The sequence below is a fragment of the Melozone crissalis genome, unplaced genomic scaffold (genome assembly GCF_028551555.1).
Source record: "Melozone crissalis strain CALT ecotype California unplaced genomic scaffold, PUWL_Pcris_2 ptg000081l_1, whole genome shotgun sequence".
Taxonomy (NCBI): Eukaryota; Metazoa; Chordata; class Aves; order Passeriformes; family Passerellidae; genus Melozone; species Melozone crissalis.
Genome location: NW_026535858.1, coordinates 8539240 through 8558893, shown reverse-complemented (window position 1 = coordinate 8558893; position 19654 = coordinate 8539240). Strand labels below are relative to the sequence as shown.

General features: G+C 40.9%; 2 protein-coding genes across 3 annotated transcripts in view; one reads left to right on the top strand and one right to left on the bottom strand.

Annotated features, from left to right (window-relative positions):
- Window positions 1-45: 45 nt before the first annotated feature.
- The window catches only part of CNIH4 (cornichon family AMPA receptor auxiliary protein 4), a 23600-nt gene continuing 3991 nt past the window's right edge, over window positions 46-19654 (top strand). Inside the window, exons 1-5 of one of the 2 annotated variants that reach the window (XM_054290590.1) lie at window positions 46-142; window positions 1595-1663; window positions 2434-2546; window positions 4715-4855; window positions 5416-5969. In XM_054290590.1, the coding sequence (XP_054146565.1) occupies window positions 74-142; window positions 1595-1663; window positions 2434-2546; window positions 4715-4855; window positions 5416-5443 (420 nt within the window). In that variant the 5' untranslated portion in view covers window positions 46-73 and the 3' untranslated portion in view covers window positions 5444-5969. Of the gene's footprint in view, window positions 143-1594; window positions 1664-2433; window positions 2547-4714; window positions 4856-5415; window positions 5970-19654 lie in introns of those variants that run through there. The other variant, XM_054290591.1, reaches the window with a different exon arrangement.
- Window positions 13697-19654, bottom strand: part of WDR26 (WD repeat domain 26) — a 27486-nt gene continuing 21528 nt past the window's right edge. Inside the window, exons 11-14 of the mRNA XM_054290589.1 lie at window positions 19273-19351; window positions 18576-18705; window positions 15721-15906; window positions 13697-14427 (exon numbers count right to left, since the gene is read on the bottom strand). Of these exons, the coding sequence (XP_054146564.1) occupies window positions 14402-14427; window positions 15721-15906; window positions 18576-18705; window positions 19273-19351 (421 nt within the window). The 3' untranslated portion in view covers window positions 13697-14401. The remainder of the gene's footprint in view (window positions 14428-15720; window positions 15907-18575; window positions 18706-19272; window positions 19352-19654) is intronic.

The following is a 19654-nucleotide window of genomic DNA, read 5'->3' as shown; positions in this document are numbered from 1 at the left end:
GCCCGCCCGGGCGAGGCGGCGCCTACGGCGGCCGGGAGGGCCCGAGCGCGGCGGGCGCGGCGGCGGCGGCGGGATGGAGTCGGTGGTCTTCATCTTCTCGCTGATCGACTGCTGCGCCCTCATCTTCCTCTCCGTCTACTTCGTATCCTGCTCCTGCGGCGGGCGCGGCGTGGGCAGCGAGGGGCACCGGGCCGGGCCGGGCCCGCTGAGGCGGCGGGGGGCTGAGGGCGGCGGGGCGGGGCTGGCGCGGGCTCGGCTGCCGGGCCGGGCTCGCTCCGCGGGGCCGCGGCTGCTGAGGGGACACGGGAGGGGCTGAGGGGACACGGGCGAGGCTGAAGGGACACGGCCGGGGCTGATGAGGGGACACGGGCACGGCTGAGGGGACACGGGCACGGCTGAGGGAGCTGCGCGGGCCTGGAGAGCGCGGCCAGCGGGGTTTTCAATGCTGTGCTGGCTGTGTGCGCTCCGAGCTGCGTTTCAATGTTCTTTTGTTAGGCGCTGGTCCGCAATCTTGCACATATTCACCTTTTTTCCTTGCTTTTCTCAATAAACGAGAACTGGCTTTCTTTTTTCTTTTTTTTTTTTTTAATTTTTGTTTTCTTTTTCTTGCGCGTTCTTTCAGTCCCGATGAGAATTTTTTTCAGGGACTGCCCAGTTCTTCTAACAAAACCAATAAAAAAAAAAATTCCTCCTAGAAGGATAAGTTGTTGAAAAATGAACAGACTTTACCCGTTTTTTAGGAATAGGAAAAAGATGTCTTAGTGTTCATTTCCTTGGAGAAAAGAACCATGAGCTCTACATGAGCATGGTGAGGGGCACATGTGCATCCTAAGCCTTTTTAAGAGGACTTTTCTGTCTGAAATATTCATATTTCAGTCTGAAAGTTCACTCAGTAATGAAAGTTACCCTCTTATTTCCTAGCAAAGCATTAATTAATTCACTATTGTTATAAATGTTAGGGAAAAAAAAGTAGATTCACTGCTTAAAACTGCACAGTTGTGTGAGGAGAGTTTAAAAGTGCATTAGCAGCTTCTCCTGCCCATTAAGTTTTGGGTTCAAGGGTTGTAGTAACAATTTTGATACTAAAAGTATCAGACAGCATTTGCCAGTGTCACAGAACTGCAGGATCATTTGATTGTATTATATTGTTTATATTTTATTATATTGTTTGATTATACAATTTTACAAGACTTGTAGTAACAATTTTGATACTAAAAGTACTGTTTGGTTATACAATTGTACAAGGGTTAGAGTAACAATTTTGATACTAAAAATACTGTTTGATTATACAATTGTATCAACAATTTTGATACTGCAAGTTTGCCTGCCTGGTCTATTTAAGGACTGAACTGAACTTCAGCACTTGTGCAACAGTTGCCCTTGGGAATACATAATAAAATCACTTGGCCTGATGATAAAATATAACCAAACCTTCTATCTAAACTAGGAGTGAGTTGTGACTAATTGAAAAATGCCTTTGACAGAGCAAGGCAGGGGATGCTGAGAGCAGAGGGTTGTCCCCAGTTTATTGGATAAAATGAAAGCTTTGTGAATTCTGAATTACCATAATGTGTTTCCTTATCCTGAACCTCAGATAATCACGCTATCAGATCTGGAATGTGACTACATCAATGCTAGATCATGCTGCTCCAAGCTCAATAAAGTAAATTGCTCTTCTTTGCATTTGCTGTGGTTTGAGAAAACCACATCCTTCCCCTGAGCTTTGTAAATAACTGGGGTGTGATGGGTACCTTGACTGGCAGTATTTTGCACGTGTCTCTTAATTCAGCCTGCTTGTCTTTTTTTTGGATGTCCATCTTTCAGTAAATTCCATTGCCAAAGTACATTTTAAATGAATCTGCTTAAAACTCTTAGCATTAAATCACTGTGGCCTATCCATGTGTGTATTCACTTTGATTTAAAGGTGTTTTTTCCTCAATGTGATAGAGAATGGCACAGGATCCTGCCAATCCAAGAATGTGGAATTGCCAGGGGCTGACCCAGTTTAATGATGCCAGTTTTTTTATTGATCCCCTTCCTTATCTGTTCCAAGCCTGGGGCTGTTGGTGCAAGTTTTAATTATCTGAATCCCCAAACCCACTCCTCTCTGCAGTGATTTCACATGAGCTCTTTCTGCTTTCTCAGTTGAATCCTTGTGTAGAATAGCTGTGTTCAGACTGTGCTGCTCTCCAGAAATGTTGGTGATGCTTGGAAAAAGCTCTGTTACAATATCTCAGGGCTTGATTTCTGCTCACTTGTGTGGAACCTGCCTGAAGGTTTTCATTTGTCCACACTGTGATAGAACCACATGCCTCTGCTGCCAGCTGTTCAGATTTCATAATCAGACTGTACCCAAATAGATTTTGGGGATCTTTTTCATCAAGGAATTTACAGTTGTGCTGTAACTCTTTCCTCTCTCCCCTTTTTTTGCAGTGGGTGGTGCCTGAGGTGATTGGCCATGCTGTTGTCACTGTGTTAATGCTCATTTCATTGCACTGGTTCATCTTTCTCCTCAACCTGCCAGTGGCCACGTGGAATATATACAGGTGAGTGCTGAATGGTTTCTGGGGTGTCTTTGTTACTAGCTGAGCTTTAAGTGTAGCACAAAGATGAATAACATGCCATGCTGAGATGTTTCAGTTGCTAGCAGTCTTCACTGATCAAACTGAAATAATTTCTTGTGACAAGAAACCCAACAGGCTCAAGGACATGAAACTTTTGGCCTTTGCTTGCATTCTCTTTAGTGCCCAGAAATCTCCATTTTGGGTCATTCCCAAACTGACAGGAAATGATAGCAGATTAATTGGGATTATGAAATAGTACTGAAACCAGAGTTAATAATGTTTTCATGCCATTCCTGATCTGTTGTAAAGCCATGTTGTGTGGTGTTGTCCCCTGCACCCTCCTTCATTTACTGACTTGTGCCTTCCCCTCACCTGCACTGCTTTTGGCCCCCATCCTGCAGGTTTGCATTTGGCAGGTTTGGAATGGGAGGAACCTTCCATGTGAGAATGTTTGCAGCCTTTTCACCCTAGCACAGCTGTCAGTGTTCCTGCTCTTTGTCCACTGGTCTGCCACCTTGGAAATGGTTTAGTTACCAGGGGGGTTTCCATGTGGCAGCACTGGGACTGTCACTTCAGACCATGTTCCTTTTCTCTGAAAAATCTCTTTTCACATAATTTGGTGTGTGCAGAACTGACCCTTCACAGGGGTTTAGCTGATGGAAACTGGATGTGGATTTGTCACAAATTATCTGCAGTCACTGTTCTGAGGGAAGAGCCCCATGTTAAATGTGCAGGTATGGAAAGCTGGCTGTAACTCTGGTTTGCCTGAACCTGCCAGGGCTAACTCTGCAGGGATGGGTTGAGTTGCTGGTAGAATCAAACAAAAAGTTTCACAGCTCTCATTAAAACAAAGTTGAGGATCTCTGTACTGATAACCTGGTTGGACAAATGTGAGATATTAAATAGCTGTGCTATTTAAAGTTTGATAAATAGCACCCTTGTTTCCTGCAGAACTGCCAGCAAAGCCTCCAAATGTTTCTAAGCTGGAGAAACATGAGACAATATAACTTTATGCTTAATAAATAAATGTTGCCTAAACACACACACAGGGCATGGTTCTGCCTGGTTTTGTTTGCCCCTCTCTGTGTACAGCTCTGACCAATACTTGGTTTGGGATCTGCTGGCAGGTTTAGGGTTTGATGTTTCATTTAGAAAAGGCTGAGATGCCACAGACAGAATGCAGTTTCTTTGAAGCTGTCAAAATTTCTTGTGCTGGTTACCACCTTGCTGCTTCATACTGTGTACTTCTATTCATTTTTAAAGTAGGCACTTCTTGCTTTCCCTTCTAAAACTGGTTAGAGAGTTAAATTCCTGCATGGAAACAATCTGATTCCAGGAAGGTGCAGCCTGTACAACATCTGAGTGAAGTGAAGTTGTAGCCTGAGCTCAGCTGGAGTGAGAATTCATGTGCTCCCTTGAGAAATTCTAGTGACAGGAGCACATGCTGCTGGCTCACTTGTCACAGGACACAAACATTTGGTTTCATGCTTCCTTGGCTTCCATTCCCCTTGGCTTCACTCAGCTTTTGCTCTCATGTGGGCTCAGAGAGCAGAACTCGACATGTTCAGCTCTGCCCAGCTCACCCTGCCAGCCTCTGGCTGTGCTGGGGTGTCCCAGCCTGGCTGTGACAGAGGCAGCAGCCACAGCACAGGGCCTTGGCTTTTGCCATCTCAGTGTGACCACTGGAGTTTGTCATTTTCTCTGTGGGGTTTTTTGCTAAATAAATGACTGATTCTTAGTTAAATTGGATTCTTTTCCAGTCCCTTCATTTAATGCATCTTTCCAGTGTGGGTGGGCGTTTTCCCCATGCCAACAACTAACTGTGAACAGCAATTAAAATGAGCTGGAATTGGCTGTCACCTGGAATCTCTCACTTATACTTGGGAAGCTGGGCTGATGTTTTTAGTACTTCTTGTTCTCTTGTTATTTGTGGGTTGTACTGGCAGAGATAGCTGCAATATCCAGAACTCCCTTACCTTGAATTGTGAAACAGCTCTTCAGATGAAAGTCCTTTCTTGGCAAGCTTTCTGCCTCTTGCCCTGACACTCCCTAACATTTTTTGGCTTTTGTTGTGGGCTTTTTTTTCCTAATTTTTTTGTTTGTTTTTGTTTGGTTTTTGTTTTGGTTTTTTTTTATTCTTTAACTTTCAGGTACATTATGGTGCCAAGTGGAAACATGGGAGTGTTTGATCCCACAGAGATCCATAACCGAGGACAGCTGAAATCACACATGAAAGAAGCCATGATTAAGCTGGGCTTTCATCTGCTCTGTTTCTTCATGTACCTTTACAGGTTAGTTTCAAAAATTGCTCCCAAGCAACAAAGGGATTGTCTGCCAGCTATTTTTATCTCCTCTGTTCCACTGGTGTAATTGCTGGTATTCATGTCTTAGGTTTTTGCATGCTGCTAAGCCTTGCTAATACATTTTGACAGCTATCTCTGGGCTCACTATGTGCCTTTTTTCATTCTGATCAAACACTGTTTGGAAACTCTGGCTATTCCTTAAAATCAAAACCACAAGTACCACATACAGAGCTTCGTGCTTTCAGCACCTACAGTAAGTGGCCTGTTCAGAAAGGAAATACTCCTGAGCACCAAGTTTATTTTACCAGTTCTGTTTTTAAAAAATGAAGTTGATCTGGCTGAGCTGCAGACAGATGTGTTGTGTGGTAAGGCTGCTTACTCCAAGGTGGCAGAGCAGCATTGGTTCTGCAGCCTTGTCTCCATGAGCACAGCACACAGCAGGGCTGCCCTGACTTTCTATTTCAGGTTCTCTCAGTGACACTGAGAGCTGCTCCTGCTTGCACAAGCTTCAGTAATCCACTGGTGTCATGTTTTCTGTTTTGTCACAGTATGATTCTGGCTTTGATAAATGATTGAGAAGTTGAAAGAACCATTAGCTGCCAAATGGGGTCATCACTCCAGGGACTGGTGGTGGAGCCACAGACACCTCCCGAACACACCTAGATCAGTGTCGTCATGCAGTATATTTTTCCTCTTTGAACAAGAAATATTTTTCTGTATTTTTAACATAAAATATTTTCAAAAGGCATTGGATCTGTGTAGCAGTTGTTTTTGTTCCTTTACAAGCCAAACTTGTGGAGCTGCTGCTTCTGTAAGATGAAATCCTTGCTTACAGAAGCGACCTCATAGGAATTGAATGGTGATAAGGGAAACTCGTAATGATGGTTGTTCCAGAGCACATTCAAGTGCAGCAATGATGTCTGATTCTTGCTGAGAGCTGTCAGGATGAGACTTTGCCTGCCAAGCTGTCCTATCAGAGCCTAATTTGAAGGAGCACTTGGAACAGATTTCAAAGTGGAACAGGAGCACAGCTTGCATCTTTGTGTTGGTATTCTTTCCAGACAAAAATCAATGGAATAAAAGTGATATTTTCCTCCCTTTCCCCACTCTGCTGCAGCAATCTGTATGAAGTCTTGCATTTGGATGGATTAAGATCCCTTTGGTGGATATGACATTTGTGTGTAAGAGTGCAGATAAACATGATTAATACTTGCTTTTTCCCTTCAACTCCTATTTTGTCATTGGAGTGCATCATGGACATCCAGATAAAGTAAAGATCATATTGCACTGGGGTGGAGTTGGTTACAGAGCAAAAGACAATCTGCAGTTGCTACTCCCTGAAGCTGCTGTTTGCACAGTCAGTGGGGTGAAACAAGAGTCTGTGTAGCTCAGGGAAATGGTCTGGTAACCCATAACCCCACTCACTCACTCCAGTTCTGATGTGACTCTGCTTCAGTGATACCAGCAAGTTCTCTTTGCATCAGTGACAAGTGGATGAACCTGAGTTTGTACCCTCACTGTCTTCAAGTTTTTTATGTGCTTGCAAACAGGTCTCTTGGAACAAACACAACAATTAAAACTCTTTAAAAATACACTTCTGTAATTACATCTGGAAATTTATGAGCTTTTTTAACTACTTGGGGTTTCAGTGTACAGCTGAAGTCAAGTTGTTTTCAGGGCTAGCCATGAAAAGGCATCACTGATGCTTTATTGCTGGAGATAACCTCTTGTTCAGTGTTTGTTCTAGGAGAAGTTTGGCTTTAAATTTTTGATGGATGGAGTCCAAGTTAAGCTGTGTTAAAGATGAATGATGAAAATTATGCTCATTAAAAAAATAACTAAGGAAACAGCTGCCCCAGCTGGATGACACTGACTACCTGACAGCACAACATCAAACTACAGAAAGTACTGCCCTGTAAAGCCAAAACTCTGACAGGAGGTAGGTCTGGAGAAAGGAGAGCAAATAAAACTTCAGAAGAGTAGAAAGTCAATAAGTTTTTTAGCAGATTACGGTATGCAATTCAATTACTTTATTTGTGTGTGAAAAAACCTACTACACATATTTTGGGTGTTGGAAGAAAGGGCCTAAGTCAGTCCTTGCTGTGCTGCTGACAACAGATGCAGTTCACTAAACTTGTTTCACACTGAGGAACATGAGCATTACCCTCATTTAATTGTAAGTCCATTACTCAGTTCAGCAGCTTGGTATCTTATTCTAAAAATGTGATGAATAAGTTCTGTGTTCATTTATATCCAAGAGCTGATTATAAGACTTGTAAAAACCTCAGCAGCAGGTTTCAGAGACTGCAATTCTGCTGAATAATTACACTGGTAATGTTGAAGCCTTCTTACTGTACAGGGTCAGTGCCTGCTTCAAAAGAGATCTTCAGAAAAAATGCATTTGTAATAGCTGAAAACATTATTAATTAGCTAGAAATGGGGATACTGCAATTATGTCACTCCTGGGAGACCCCCAGAGCACAGAAATTTTGATGGTGGTAAGAAAAAGAACCACAACTCCCTGTTTTTCAGCAGAGAACAGGGTAATTTAAACCCAAGCTTACCATACAGTGTTCAAGACAATAAGAAACTTGACATTGATTAAAAAAAAAAAATTATCTGACTATCACTATAAATTGGTGTGAGGTCAAATACAGATTCCTTCCTATTCACTCAGACTCTTTCCCTTTGGACTCAAGGTACTCAGGTATAACTTGGTGAGGCACCATTAGCTATGATTGACAGAAAACTCCTGATCAGTGAAAATAAATCAGTCCTGCAGGGATTCCAACTTTTAACTGATGTAACATCACCATGAGCCCTTTTCCTCACCCACAATCTACAGCCCAGCCAGCTTGCAAAGATGATCACCTTGCATCACTTTTCAGAGAGATTACAGAACACAGTGAAGAATTCTGCATTTGGGGGTTAGTTAAAATGTGTAGAATTGCATGTTTTTAATCATTAGTTACAGACTGTTGGTTATTAACCTGTTTTTTAAATACACTTGCCTCCTCAATCTAGTAAATGACTGGTTTGATTTTCTGAAATGGATCTGTATTACAGGACATGGTAAGTCAGTGGTTCCAGTAGTAAATCAGTGGTCTGAGCAGCAGTCCTAAGAACAATTCCACATGCAGGTTAACAATCAACCAGAAACCCTGATAAGCCCAAGAAGGCAAATCTTTATCAGTTCAGGAATGTCAGAGCTTTACTCTAATTCTTTCTTCTCACAAGAAGCTCTCTAGGATTTTGTTGCACCAGTGCCAAAAGACCATTGATGCCTTTAAGTAAAGGGTGTGATGGACTGTGGAGGCAGCAGCAGGACAGTCTGGGCTGGGTATTATGAACCAGTTATCAGTGCATTCACCACCACAGCTCTGGCAGGAACAGGCATACAAACCCTCCAGAGCATTACAGTGCTTTAAAAGTGAGGAGACAACTGGCACTGCCACCCTTCTGGGATGAGGTGACAGCCCTGGCACAGGTGAGGCACACAGGGAGCAGACACAAGGTGTAAGGAAGGGCTCTTCTCAGGCAGAGTTTGGATTTAAGCTGATTAAGAAATGCACATCTACTCTCAGGTTCATTGTGGAATTTCTTTGAAATAATCTGAATGATTTTAAAGAGCAAACAAAAACCCAAAAGACACATTAAAAAACCAAAACAGATTTTAAAATAACACCCAAAAATATCAAATCCCAAACTCACAGGACTTCAATGTTACAAATGCTGTAAAGTCCCAGGCCCATAGAACTCATATACCTGTTTTTTGCACTCTTCTGACTCGTTAAAAGCAGACAGGAGAGCAGATGAAGCACAGATTTTTTAGCTGGGTTTGTCAGTAACTCCCTTCATCTGCTCTGTGAATAATTTATGGCTGAAGTGGGTCTGCAACCAAGAACCCTCCTGCAAATGCCAGCAGCCAAGGGAAGCAGCACAAAGGAGGACATGCAGAGGAATGAAGCACATCCCTGCTCTCGGCAGCTGCATTTAAGCCATAATTACCTGTGTGCTGCCTACACTGTAAGGGAGAGAACAAAGTCAATACAAAGGTGCTACCAGAGGGAGGGAAGACTACTAATCAATAAGTAAGTTAAAAGAATTCAAAAATTGAATGCACATCAGCAAAAGGTTTGAGTTTGGAAAAGCTACAGGGAGTCAAAATTAGGCACAACTTCTTAACATAAGCTAGAGCTGAATAAAAGTGCAGGACAAAGATGATGTTCTGGTTTAAGGCACAGGGAGAAGAGACAAGTTGGAGGGAACAGAGAGGCAGGAGATCCAAGTACTTAAGGAGCACCTTGTTACCATGAAGTACCAAAAACCCCATAAAACTCAGAGCTCACCTACAACAACCACAGTGAGGTACTGAAGCAGGCTGCAGCGTTAAGGAGTGATGGATTTCACAGAGCCTCAGTGAGAAAAGCACAGCCTGGGACAGGGGCAGTCGAGTGCCAAAGTGCAGCACAAACACAAGGGTGAGGGGCATTAGAGGCACACAGCAGAGCCTGGACAGCACTAGTGACTCAGCTGCAGCTACACTGCCACAAATTAATTTTCCTAGCGAGGAAGTGAAATAATATGGAAGAAAGCTACAATTATTGATCAGGAAATTAACATCCAAGTCAGTCATATAAGTGAAGTTAGGGAAACTAACAACTATTCATTCCAGTTATTTATTGTTTATTGAATTGAAAGAAAGGGAATACAAACATTTCTGTTAAGTGCTGTGCACCGACATGGAAAAAGTGTATTTTTTTTTTTAAAAACCCTAATAAAAACAAATCAGAAGTTAATGTAGTTCCAATTGAACAATTTTTAAAGATATGTTTAAAATACTACACATTTATAAAATAAAAAAGTTAAAACGGTGTTCTGTAAATAATTAGTAAAACAAGTGAAAATAAATACGAGACCCAAAGTTCTTATGTTTTTAATGTAATATAGCAAAGAAATTTTTAACTACTTAATAATATCTGAGAGTAACAAAAATCCAGAAAGTTTAAGAACGCAATCCTTTGAAACATTTAATATCAGTCCATAGCAAATAGTCATTACATACCAAAAGCTCTAAGTGTTAACTAGTTCCACCACAACTCCATATAAATCTTGACAATTTAGAAATCTTGAGATCAACAATAAAGTTCTTTTCTTGATCTCTACAGCTTGGTTTGTAAGTACATACATGCTTTGAGGATCCATTTTGTCCCATATGTTTTCAAGGAGCCAATAACTTTTTCCATCTGTGCCTAAAAATGTTAAGTTTCAAATCTAGCACATATACCCTAAGAATGCAAAATGTTTTATGAAAAAAAGATGGGGCACAATGAATTTCAAATTTATAAAAATATACTGATATTAACCGAAACCTTCTGGTCAAAGGACACTTCACATACACACGACTTAAAGTATGCAATAAAACATGACAAGTACCTAGAACATTTGGTTCTCTGTCTGTTTGTGGAACACATGCACACACACACTCACACCAGATGGAGGAACACTCTCACAGATGTTTGACTGAATCCAGATTATCTGGATGAATAGACAGAAAACTTGGCTACAGTTTATTTCAACTAGAGGCAGCTACTGCAGCAGTAGTTCAACACTGCACACTTCAATTAAGTCCACCCTGTTTAAAAAAAGTGTCATAGTTAATGATTTTGCTTTCTAGACATCGTTAAAAAGTAGCAGTTTTCAAAAATCAAGTATGGCAGCTGAAAATGGACTCAAGCCAATGTGGAAAAGACAGGAGGAGGGCAAAAGGAGGATTAGCCATTTATGGGATGGGTGTTCCTCTTAATAGTCGTCTCAAAAAGAAATTAGATACAAGTGAATTTTGTAGCTAAAAATATGGACAAACTATTGAAAGTGCATTTTTCCTCCTCCCCCTTGAGTTACAGTAGTTTATTTGTTGGTCAGTAAATCCTGCTTTTTATGCCCATTCTTTTTTCTCTACCTCCCTCCCCATTTGGATCTACAACATATCCCCTCGAGCTACAGCTAATTGTACAAGTCCTGGCTTCCTGCTAAGGAAACTTCCAGGACTGATTTTGGCTGGGAGTATCACTTAGCAGTGTAAAAATACACAACTAGACACCAACTCCCAACAGCACACAGTTTTATTCAACATTACCTGGTTGAAGCCAAGTTGAGAAGTAACTGGCAAGATCTGGGCAGATTTCTAGCTTGCATCTTTGCTCCAATCATAAAGAGAAGTTAACTTTAAAGTTGGAGAACTTCAGAAAAGACAGAGGGAATTTAAAAACAAAGGTGTCATTTCCCCCACTTCCCTCCCCTCCAAAACATGAACAGAGCTACCATTTTCCCTTTTGTGTTCCATTGTGCCTTGAAAATTACTTACCTGAACAGCTACAGAACATTCAGATAATAAAATGCTTCAGCATTTCTTTTTGAGATCTGCCTTGATAATAACGTGGGGCTACTGTGAATATTTGAAGTCAACAGGTGACCAGAGAAAGTTACAAAATGAGTACACACTTACAGTATTTTCTTCTCTAAAACCATGGGCCTGCTGACTGGAAATACAGTCATTCATTGGGGGTGTGTACTTGTTCCAGCCTTACACTCCAACCTATGAACATTTTTAAGCACATGGAAATCAAAGTGTTGCAAATGAGCAAACTAATTTGGGCTTTCCCCCCCACCACCCCACCCCAGTCTCATTTTATTGTCTGTGCACAAAAAGTATTGGTACTTTTCAATCCACATAGTGTTGGAAATAATTTAGGTTGGTCTTTCATCTCCAGGTTGGGATGGTACTCATTGCTACATCTCTAATGGCAGCTGCTGTGGGACTGAGTAGTGTGGCAAAATGAAGATGCATCTCCCCTTTCTGTCCTGCCTGCCAGCAGGCTGGCACTGAGACACTGGAAGCAGTGCCACCTGCTTGGAGCTCTCCATGCCATGGCTGCACCAGGACACCAAGGGAGAGAGGTCCCACACGTGTTGCTCCCTAACTCAGCTTCTAAACACCTCAGAGGGACAGTCCGAGGCCAGAAGAGAGGGGCAGTGTTTTTGCAGAGTCCTACATTTGAATTCCTAACTGCACTGCTGTGGAAAGCAGGCATCAGCCCACACCTTCCCCCAGCTGCAGCAGGGAAAGGATCTCACCCTGGTCAGTTATGGCCACCACACTGGGAATGCCTGAAGTGCAAATAAAACTTGAAATCTACACTTGAGATTTGATCCAGCCTTCACCACCTGCCTCAAGTTCCCACTTTATTTCCATGAGTATGTAGTGACAGACCACTGCAGGAGATATTAACAGACATCAAAATCATTCTTCTCCTTACTCTCCCTATACAATGTTTGGTTTGAAAACCTAAGTTCCAGAGTAAGACAATACTAGAGTAACTTCCAAAGATTCACATGCTGGCATTGCTTATGAATTGTACCATGTTTTGAACATGTAAAACATTTTACAATTTACTGTTTACAATTTAAGTAATTAATTTTTCCTTAAACCCCAAGGTTTAGCTTACTCAAATTTGACCATGGGAACTTGTCTGTTTTCCTGCAACATTAAGGCCACAGGCCTGACTCATCTTGCACTTTTTGAACTAGGAAGGGAAATAAAGAGCTTCCTCCAGAACTGATTAAAGGAAGAAGGAACTGATGTATAATCTTAAGTTTACACATGTATTTTCAGTGCTGTGAAACAGTAATTGCTATCAAAGCATTCACCTTAGTTTTAAGGCTGAACATTTAAGTTCCTACCTGGTTTTGGAGGTATTACAAGACTCAAATGTCAGAGTTGGGGCTGGTTTCAACCACAGTATCAGAATCTTAACTCATGCTTAAGTTTGCACACAAGGCAAGACAAACACACCACTGGATGGCTGGAATCTATAAGGAAAAAAAAGTCTAGCCTGCTAACCTTTGTTTTTCTGGGAAACACCACACTCCCACTCAGAGTGGCTACACCTCTCTTCCCAGGAATCCCAGCAAACCTTCCCCCACCCTTCTTCCACACATGACTAATAAGGACACTAAATCATTATCTCAGGAAAGGGTGAAGTCCACACTTCTGCTCACAGGACTGGTGGCATGCCCTTCCCTGCTCCTCCTTTACTTTGCAGCAGTACCAACACTACCTTTCCACCCAAGGTGGCAAAAGGGAATCCAGTGCCATCCCATAATGGATTTGTGTGTAGTGCAGAAGCACAGAGATGCCAGGCCATCTGTTTATGTCAAAAAGAATAAATATTTAAACTATAAATGTTTGCTTTCTCTTAATATGGGACATTAGTGGAACTACTCCTAGATGTGTCAAGATGTTCACAGCACCAGCTTGCAACAAGGTCTGGGAGAGGCATTTCAATCTGCAAACTTAAAAGCATATTCTCAACAACAAAATCTGTCCACCCCTGTTTATCAAATAAAGAAAAAATTTCCATCATAATACAAGTGTTTAATTATGATTTGTACGTAAATTACTCATACAAAGTGTTGACTTTGTGAAGAAAGGACTCTTTCAACACATTCTTCCCTCAAAGTGTAGTCTACCTTTTACACCAGCATTGTTGCATATATTTCTGTAATTAAAAACACCAAAAGACCTCTTCTTGTTTCAGCTCTTAGACTGGTGGTGCAGTCTGAATGCTTTTTTCTCCTAGCTAATACAGCTTAACTGGTAAGATGGACAGTGAATTCCTCCATCTGAAACAAGCTTTACTGCCTACACAAATCTCCTTCCAGCCACTGCTTCTGATTGGGTCTCAGGCCACTCCAGAAAAGCATCAGTGATACCGTGTTTCACGACACTTCTTGCATTGTTTTAATTCCAAATGTATACAAATGAAGTCATTTTAATCCTATAAATAATTTATTTTTAAAAAATTGTGCTGTTAACCCCTTTGCAGGGCAACGAGCTATGTGAAAAGTACAAAACTTTTTGTCAAATGTGATACTGAGAGTGCTTTTGACATAGTTCATTGGTTTATCCTCTCAATTGATAGATATACTGCGCAACGGGCAAGGCTAGAATCCATGAACCAAGCTGCAAAGATCTCAAGCTAAGTAAGGCGGAGAGAGACTTGAGAAACAAGAGAAGGAAATACTTTCCTATCCAATGTATACTCTTCAGACTAAAGCACTCTTTCTATCAAGCCTTCTAAACTGTTAAATAAAGTGTTCCAAACAAGCATTTAAACTTCATTACACAGAAGAGCAACAAGAACAGTAGCCTGCCAGACAAAAAGGCAGGAGGGAAAAATATATATACTGAGTTCAATGGTTAGCCTGAATGTAGCACAGTTCTTCACAACCGATGGGGGGGTAATTTCAACACGGTGTCCAACAAAGTTCTAAAGACGTGCTTCATCTCGACTGGTTACTATGAAGCAAAGGTGGTAAATGTTTGGCCCCAACTGGGCTTCAGAAATGGTTCTTTTTTTCATGACGAGCATGTCTGTCCAGCTATCAATCATGTTTGTTTGCACCAAATCCCAAGCCATTTAAAATACGACTAATTAAGTTAAACTGAAGTCGTCTGCTCCAAATTCGCCATCAACTATCCATGCTACTGCATTCCTCTGAGCAAAAACAAAAACACAGAGAGAGAGAAAGAAATCACAGCTTGAAGATCTTAGCAACAGTTCATATTTCTATCATAAGGTAATTAATAATTTATTTACATAAATTAACATGTCTATTTACATAAATTTTAGCTGAACATGCACTAGTTAATGGATCTTATACTGCAGCTCAATTCCATGCTTAAAATCACTTGTTTTAGATAAAATTATTCACAACAATCTACAAATTATTTTAGCATGTTAGGTGTGGGTACTCAAAAAGCATCTGGTCCAAAAAGACATAACACACATTCACATACAAGTTCATGGGGACTGTGCTAAGGACAGAGCTGTCTTGTCACCCATTTAGGATTCCTACAGTGGTCAGGTATTATTCTGTGCACCTACACCTCTTGTGAAAGCCCTGCTGTGAGAAATCCATTTGTGGCTGATTTTGATGGTTCGTTTTCTGGAGGAACTAAGAAAGAGTGAGCAAGCAGCTCACTGTATCAAAGCAGTGGAGCAGGGAGAAGAGGTAATTCTTCCTCCTAACATCCTTCCAACTTTCAGCCATTTTTACCTAAGGGACATTCTGAACTAGAGGTGTTTACTTATCTACCAGCACAGGCTCCCCTTGGTGTCACATCCATGAGGTTCTGTGGCAATAGGATATACTATATATCCTTTTAATGTCTCCTGTAAATTCTTACTGCAAGGCTGAATGCGTAATGACAGAAGCACATAAAGTGCACAACAACTCCCCAGCAGTTGCCTCCTTAACAATGGGGAAGGCAAGAAGGGCTGGGAACACCTGGGTGCATTTTGGCAGCAAAAAAATGAGCATTCTCTCTCTCTCTTTCCCCTGGCCACATGTGGTTACTGATGGTTAGTAAAGATACAATTTCATACAGGTTCTCTAGGGTAAAACTTTACACTCTGTCTAAATTCTGTTGTGAATTCCTTTTGTAACCATCCCAATACCATTACTCAATTTGCAGTGTGGTTAGAATGCACTGTTTAAATTTTAATAACATTGTACATCACTAAACCTAAGCATTGAAAGCAAGGTTTTTATGGACAAATAAGTTAATATAATCTGCATAAATAAGTTAACATAATTCTAGGCTCTTAGTGACACCACAGGGCCATGTTTTCTGAGTTTTCTACAGGGCCATGTCAGAACAATGTTGGAAACACCGGCCGTACACAAAACGAGTAACTCAGATAAAAACCACCAGTCACACACTAGAAAAAACCAAACGAAGCAGTGACTAATTTTTCAGCCAGGCTTTTTTTCTTTGTTTTTTTTACCTTCAATATCCTGGTTGTCTACGAAAGGCGCTGGTCCCCATATCCTGACGGTGCCGTCGTCGGAGGCGCTGGCCATCATGGCCGGGAGCTGGGGGTTCCAGCTGACGCAGTTCACCGTGCGCGTGTGCCCCGTCAGCTCGGCGATGGGCAGCTCGCTGCGCTTGTGCCAGATGTACACCTTGTGATCTGGGCCAAACACAGGGACAGGGAGCAGCCTGAGCAGCACTGCTCTGCACACACCCAGCAGCACCCTCACACCTCCCATTGAAACTCCAGTCTCTGGTGGGGAACAGCACTAACAAAATTTTGCTTTTAAAAGCGATCAAAAGAACGTGGGTGTCAAAGACATGTTTGATGAAAAATCCTTTCCTTAAGATTTTTTTATCCTGAGAAGCTGAGAGGCCTCAGAAACAAAATGTAAACAATAACTACTTGTTGCATTCCACAGCAGCAGATAAATCTGTAATTGGTCTCATGTGGTTGTTTCTAATTAATGGCCAATCACAGTCCGGCTGTTTCAGACTCTGGTCAGTCACAAGATTTTATTATCATTCCTTCCTTTCCTTTCAAGCCTTCTGATGAAATCCTTTTGTCTATTCTTTTAGCATAGTTTTAATATAATATATATCATAAAATAATAAATCAGCCTTCTGAAACAGAGTCAGAGCCTCATCTCTTCCCTCATCCTGGGACCCCTGTGAACACCATCACACACAGGCAAAACTCTTCCATTAACACCTGCAACTCTACTACACTCTGAAGGAAAATGTTGGAATGTAAATAAGTCAATACAAGGGTACTGACTTATGCAAATAAGTCAATACAAGGGTAAAAAGACAAACTAAACTACTCTACAACTCCATACCTGTAATTAAAATCTTATTCAAAAGGAAGACTTGCAGATTTTTTTGTTCTCCCCCTCAATTAATTGTATTTGCAAATTAGTAAATGCATTATAAAGTCATGAGTACTAAGAATATTTATAACCACCTCCTGTTGATGAGTACCAGATAAGATCACAGCTCTATAGTTTATGAAACACATCTTAATACTAAAAACCTGTAACACTCCAAAGAAAGTGCAAACAGAGCAGATGAGGGAGCACTAAAGCTTAATGGCTCAAACTGTGAGCTATTACTATCTTTGACAACCAATCACTGTGTGGTATTTAAAAATATCAATTTGTACATATTGAAGCAGATGCAAACAAACCCTGCACATCCTATTTTGTGATGGGAAGCTTTTAATTACTTCCAGCAACATGGTAGAAATAGAACAGGGGACTGGTTAGACACTCTACTGCACTGTTTAGAGAAGAGTCATTCTTTATAACCAACCATATTTAAGAATAAATTGAGGGTAGGGAGAAGGAGAAGGGTTTTCCCAGCTGTAGACCTGCAGCCTTTAACAAGTCTGTGGGTTTACCTGTCTAGGACTGTCTGTGGAATATTCCAAACAGAGTTGCTGTACAAGTGTGTATTGCTAGAATTACACAAAAGCCTAGTATTGGGGTCTAGCAACCAAATGAAATTATTTTGATCTATCTGAAAGGCTTTCACATAGATGCCATTGAAGGCTCAGCAAACAAACCAATCTTCCTCTGTTCCTCCTCCCAGCCCCTTATAAAACAAACTTGCTCTCTGACCTTCCTGCTAGAAAAGCCTCAAAGCTTTTTCCTACATGGTAGCTCCCTTGTCCTGTGCTGAACCTGCTCACTTGAGGTACCACCTTCACATGGGCTTGTGTTTGCTTGTCTTTTAAAAATAGTCTCAGTAGCCACACTTGCACAAAGGTGACAGCTTCAGACAGTTCAAACCTAAGAACCCATCAGGTCCTTACCTCCAGTTCCAACTACAGTGGTTTTTAAACAATGAAAATCAATAAACTGGGGCACCAAAATGACTGGTACACTACAGTGTCTACACCTGCACAGGGTTATGGCTAAATCCTGAACTTTCAGGCACTAGGGTCTCACACAAAGAAGCCTGTCCAGCCATGGAAAAAGGTTCACACTGGATTGGAGGACTGGAGGTGCTGTCCTTCAGTCATATTCCACTGGATATAGTCAGAGAGTGAAACTTGATTTTATTTTAGATATATTTCATATTTTCCAAAAACAGAGTAGGAAATGCCTTGGCCAACCTTGTTTCCTAAGAACTGTGAGTTACACATTAGTCACAGTAATTTGTTTACATATTGCAAGTGTAATTCTTGGCCCTGCATAAGCTTGAATTCAAAGTGACCTCCATGGCAGGTGATGGCACCACACCAGTGACAAAACCAAACCAATTCATCACATAAGCTTTTAACAATTTCTACTCTTGCCACAGACAGCTGAATAAAAACAGACTTCAAAGCCTTTAATCACCAAGAAACTCTACCAGACTACGTCAACAACTGCCTAATTTGAGACTACTCTGTCTGTAATTAAAATGAATCTATGGAAATTAAAATAACCTCACCACACCTGTATCTTCAACAGGCAAATGAAGCTCTTATTCCCCAGAAGTACATTTTATTCAAACCAGAAGTCTAAATATCACACCACAAAAAAAAAAAATCCTCAAGAACACCCCACCCACTTCTAATTAAAACTGTGCAGATGCTTTTGTTGTAGAGGAGGAACACAAAAGAGTCATTAATGTGTTCTACCTCTGCCATCCTCTCAGAAGATTCTGTCTGCCAGCCCACAATTACTTCTTGAAGTATGCCACAATCCCAGCAAGCCTCAAATTTATTTCATGAGCCACTTGGTTTGCTTTTATAATGTTGTTGTTAGCAACTGTCATCTAGAAGATGAAGGAATAGGAAGGATACAGTGTTCCAGTTTTCTGCACAAAGGAGAATGGTGTTACCTTCACTGCCACTTGCAATGAAATCTTCATTATGACCTCCAAAACACGAGTGAATTGTGTAAAATCCTTGTGTAACACCTTGATACTTTCTCACTAAAACTCTGTCTTGTAAGTCCCATAAGTGAACTCCCTGCAAATAAGAAATTTAAAGAATGTTATTTTATCATTAAGTATTATTAATAGCATTCTTGTGAACAATGAAAAAGAATTAGCCATGGAAGTGCACTACTTTAGAGCCAACTTTGATACTGTTAGTGGGTGAAAAGAATAAAGATGTATCAAATGACTAAATTAAAGTTTCACTGTAGGTCCCTTCCAATCTGAAAGCTTTATTTTTACCCAAGGTTTCAAAAGCAGAAATAGATAAATAAAATCTGTGCCACAGACATGTAAAGTGCCACAGTTCTTGCTGTACCTGGCTTCTCAATGCAACACCCAGATAATAACATTCATATTTCCCAATACGAAACTCTTGACTATAAATCAGTAAACAAAAAAAAAAAAAATCAGGTCTCAAGAACAAAATTGCCTTCTTGTCAGAGAATTAATTCCATGCTGTATTTATGAATATTAAAACCTTCTATTACACAATATACAACTAGTTAATATCAAACATTCCAACTCACAAAAATATTTAAAAACAGGTAGCAGTTGCAAGCAGATTTATTTCCATTTCCTTTCAACATGCCCAACTCACCTGAGTTGCTACATTTAACAAAGCTAAACGGCCATTTTTTGAAATAGTAAACGACATAATAGGGTGATCCTCTTGTACTCTGAAATGATAACACAAAAGAGTCAAGATAAGCAGATAATGATGCAACACCAAGACAACAGGCATGTCCTCTCTCTACAGTATGATCAGGCAAAAACAGTTCCCAATCTGAAATAAGGTATGACTCTAGAAACCAGATAAGCCAGGACTTATTTGGCCTAACTATAAACAAGCAATACTTGTTTATAGTTAGGCCAAATACCAAGACCAAAAAGGACTCCAGACCTCAACTCCTAAACTCAAGGCAGAATCTATCAAAATATGTCAGGAATTGAGAGGACTACAAGTTCTTGTGATGACAGAA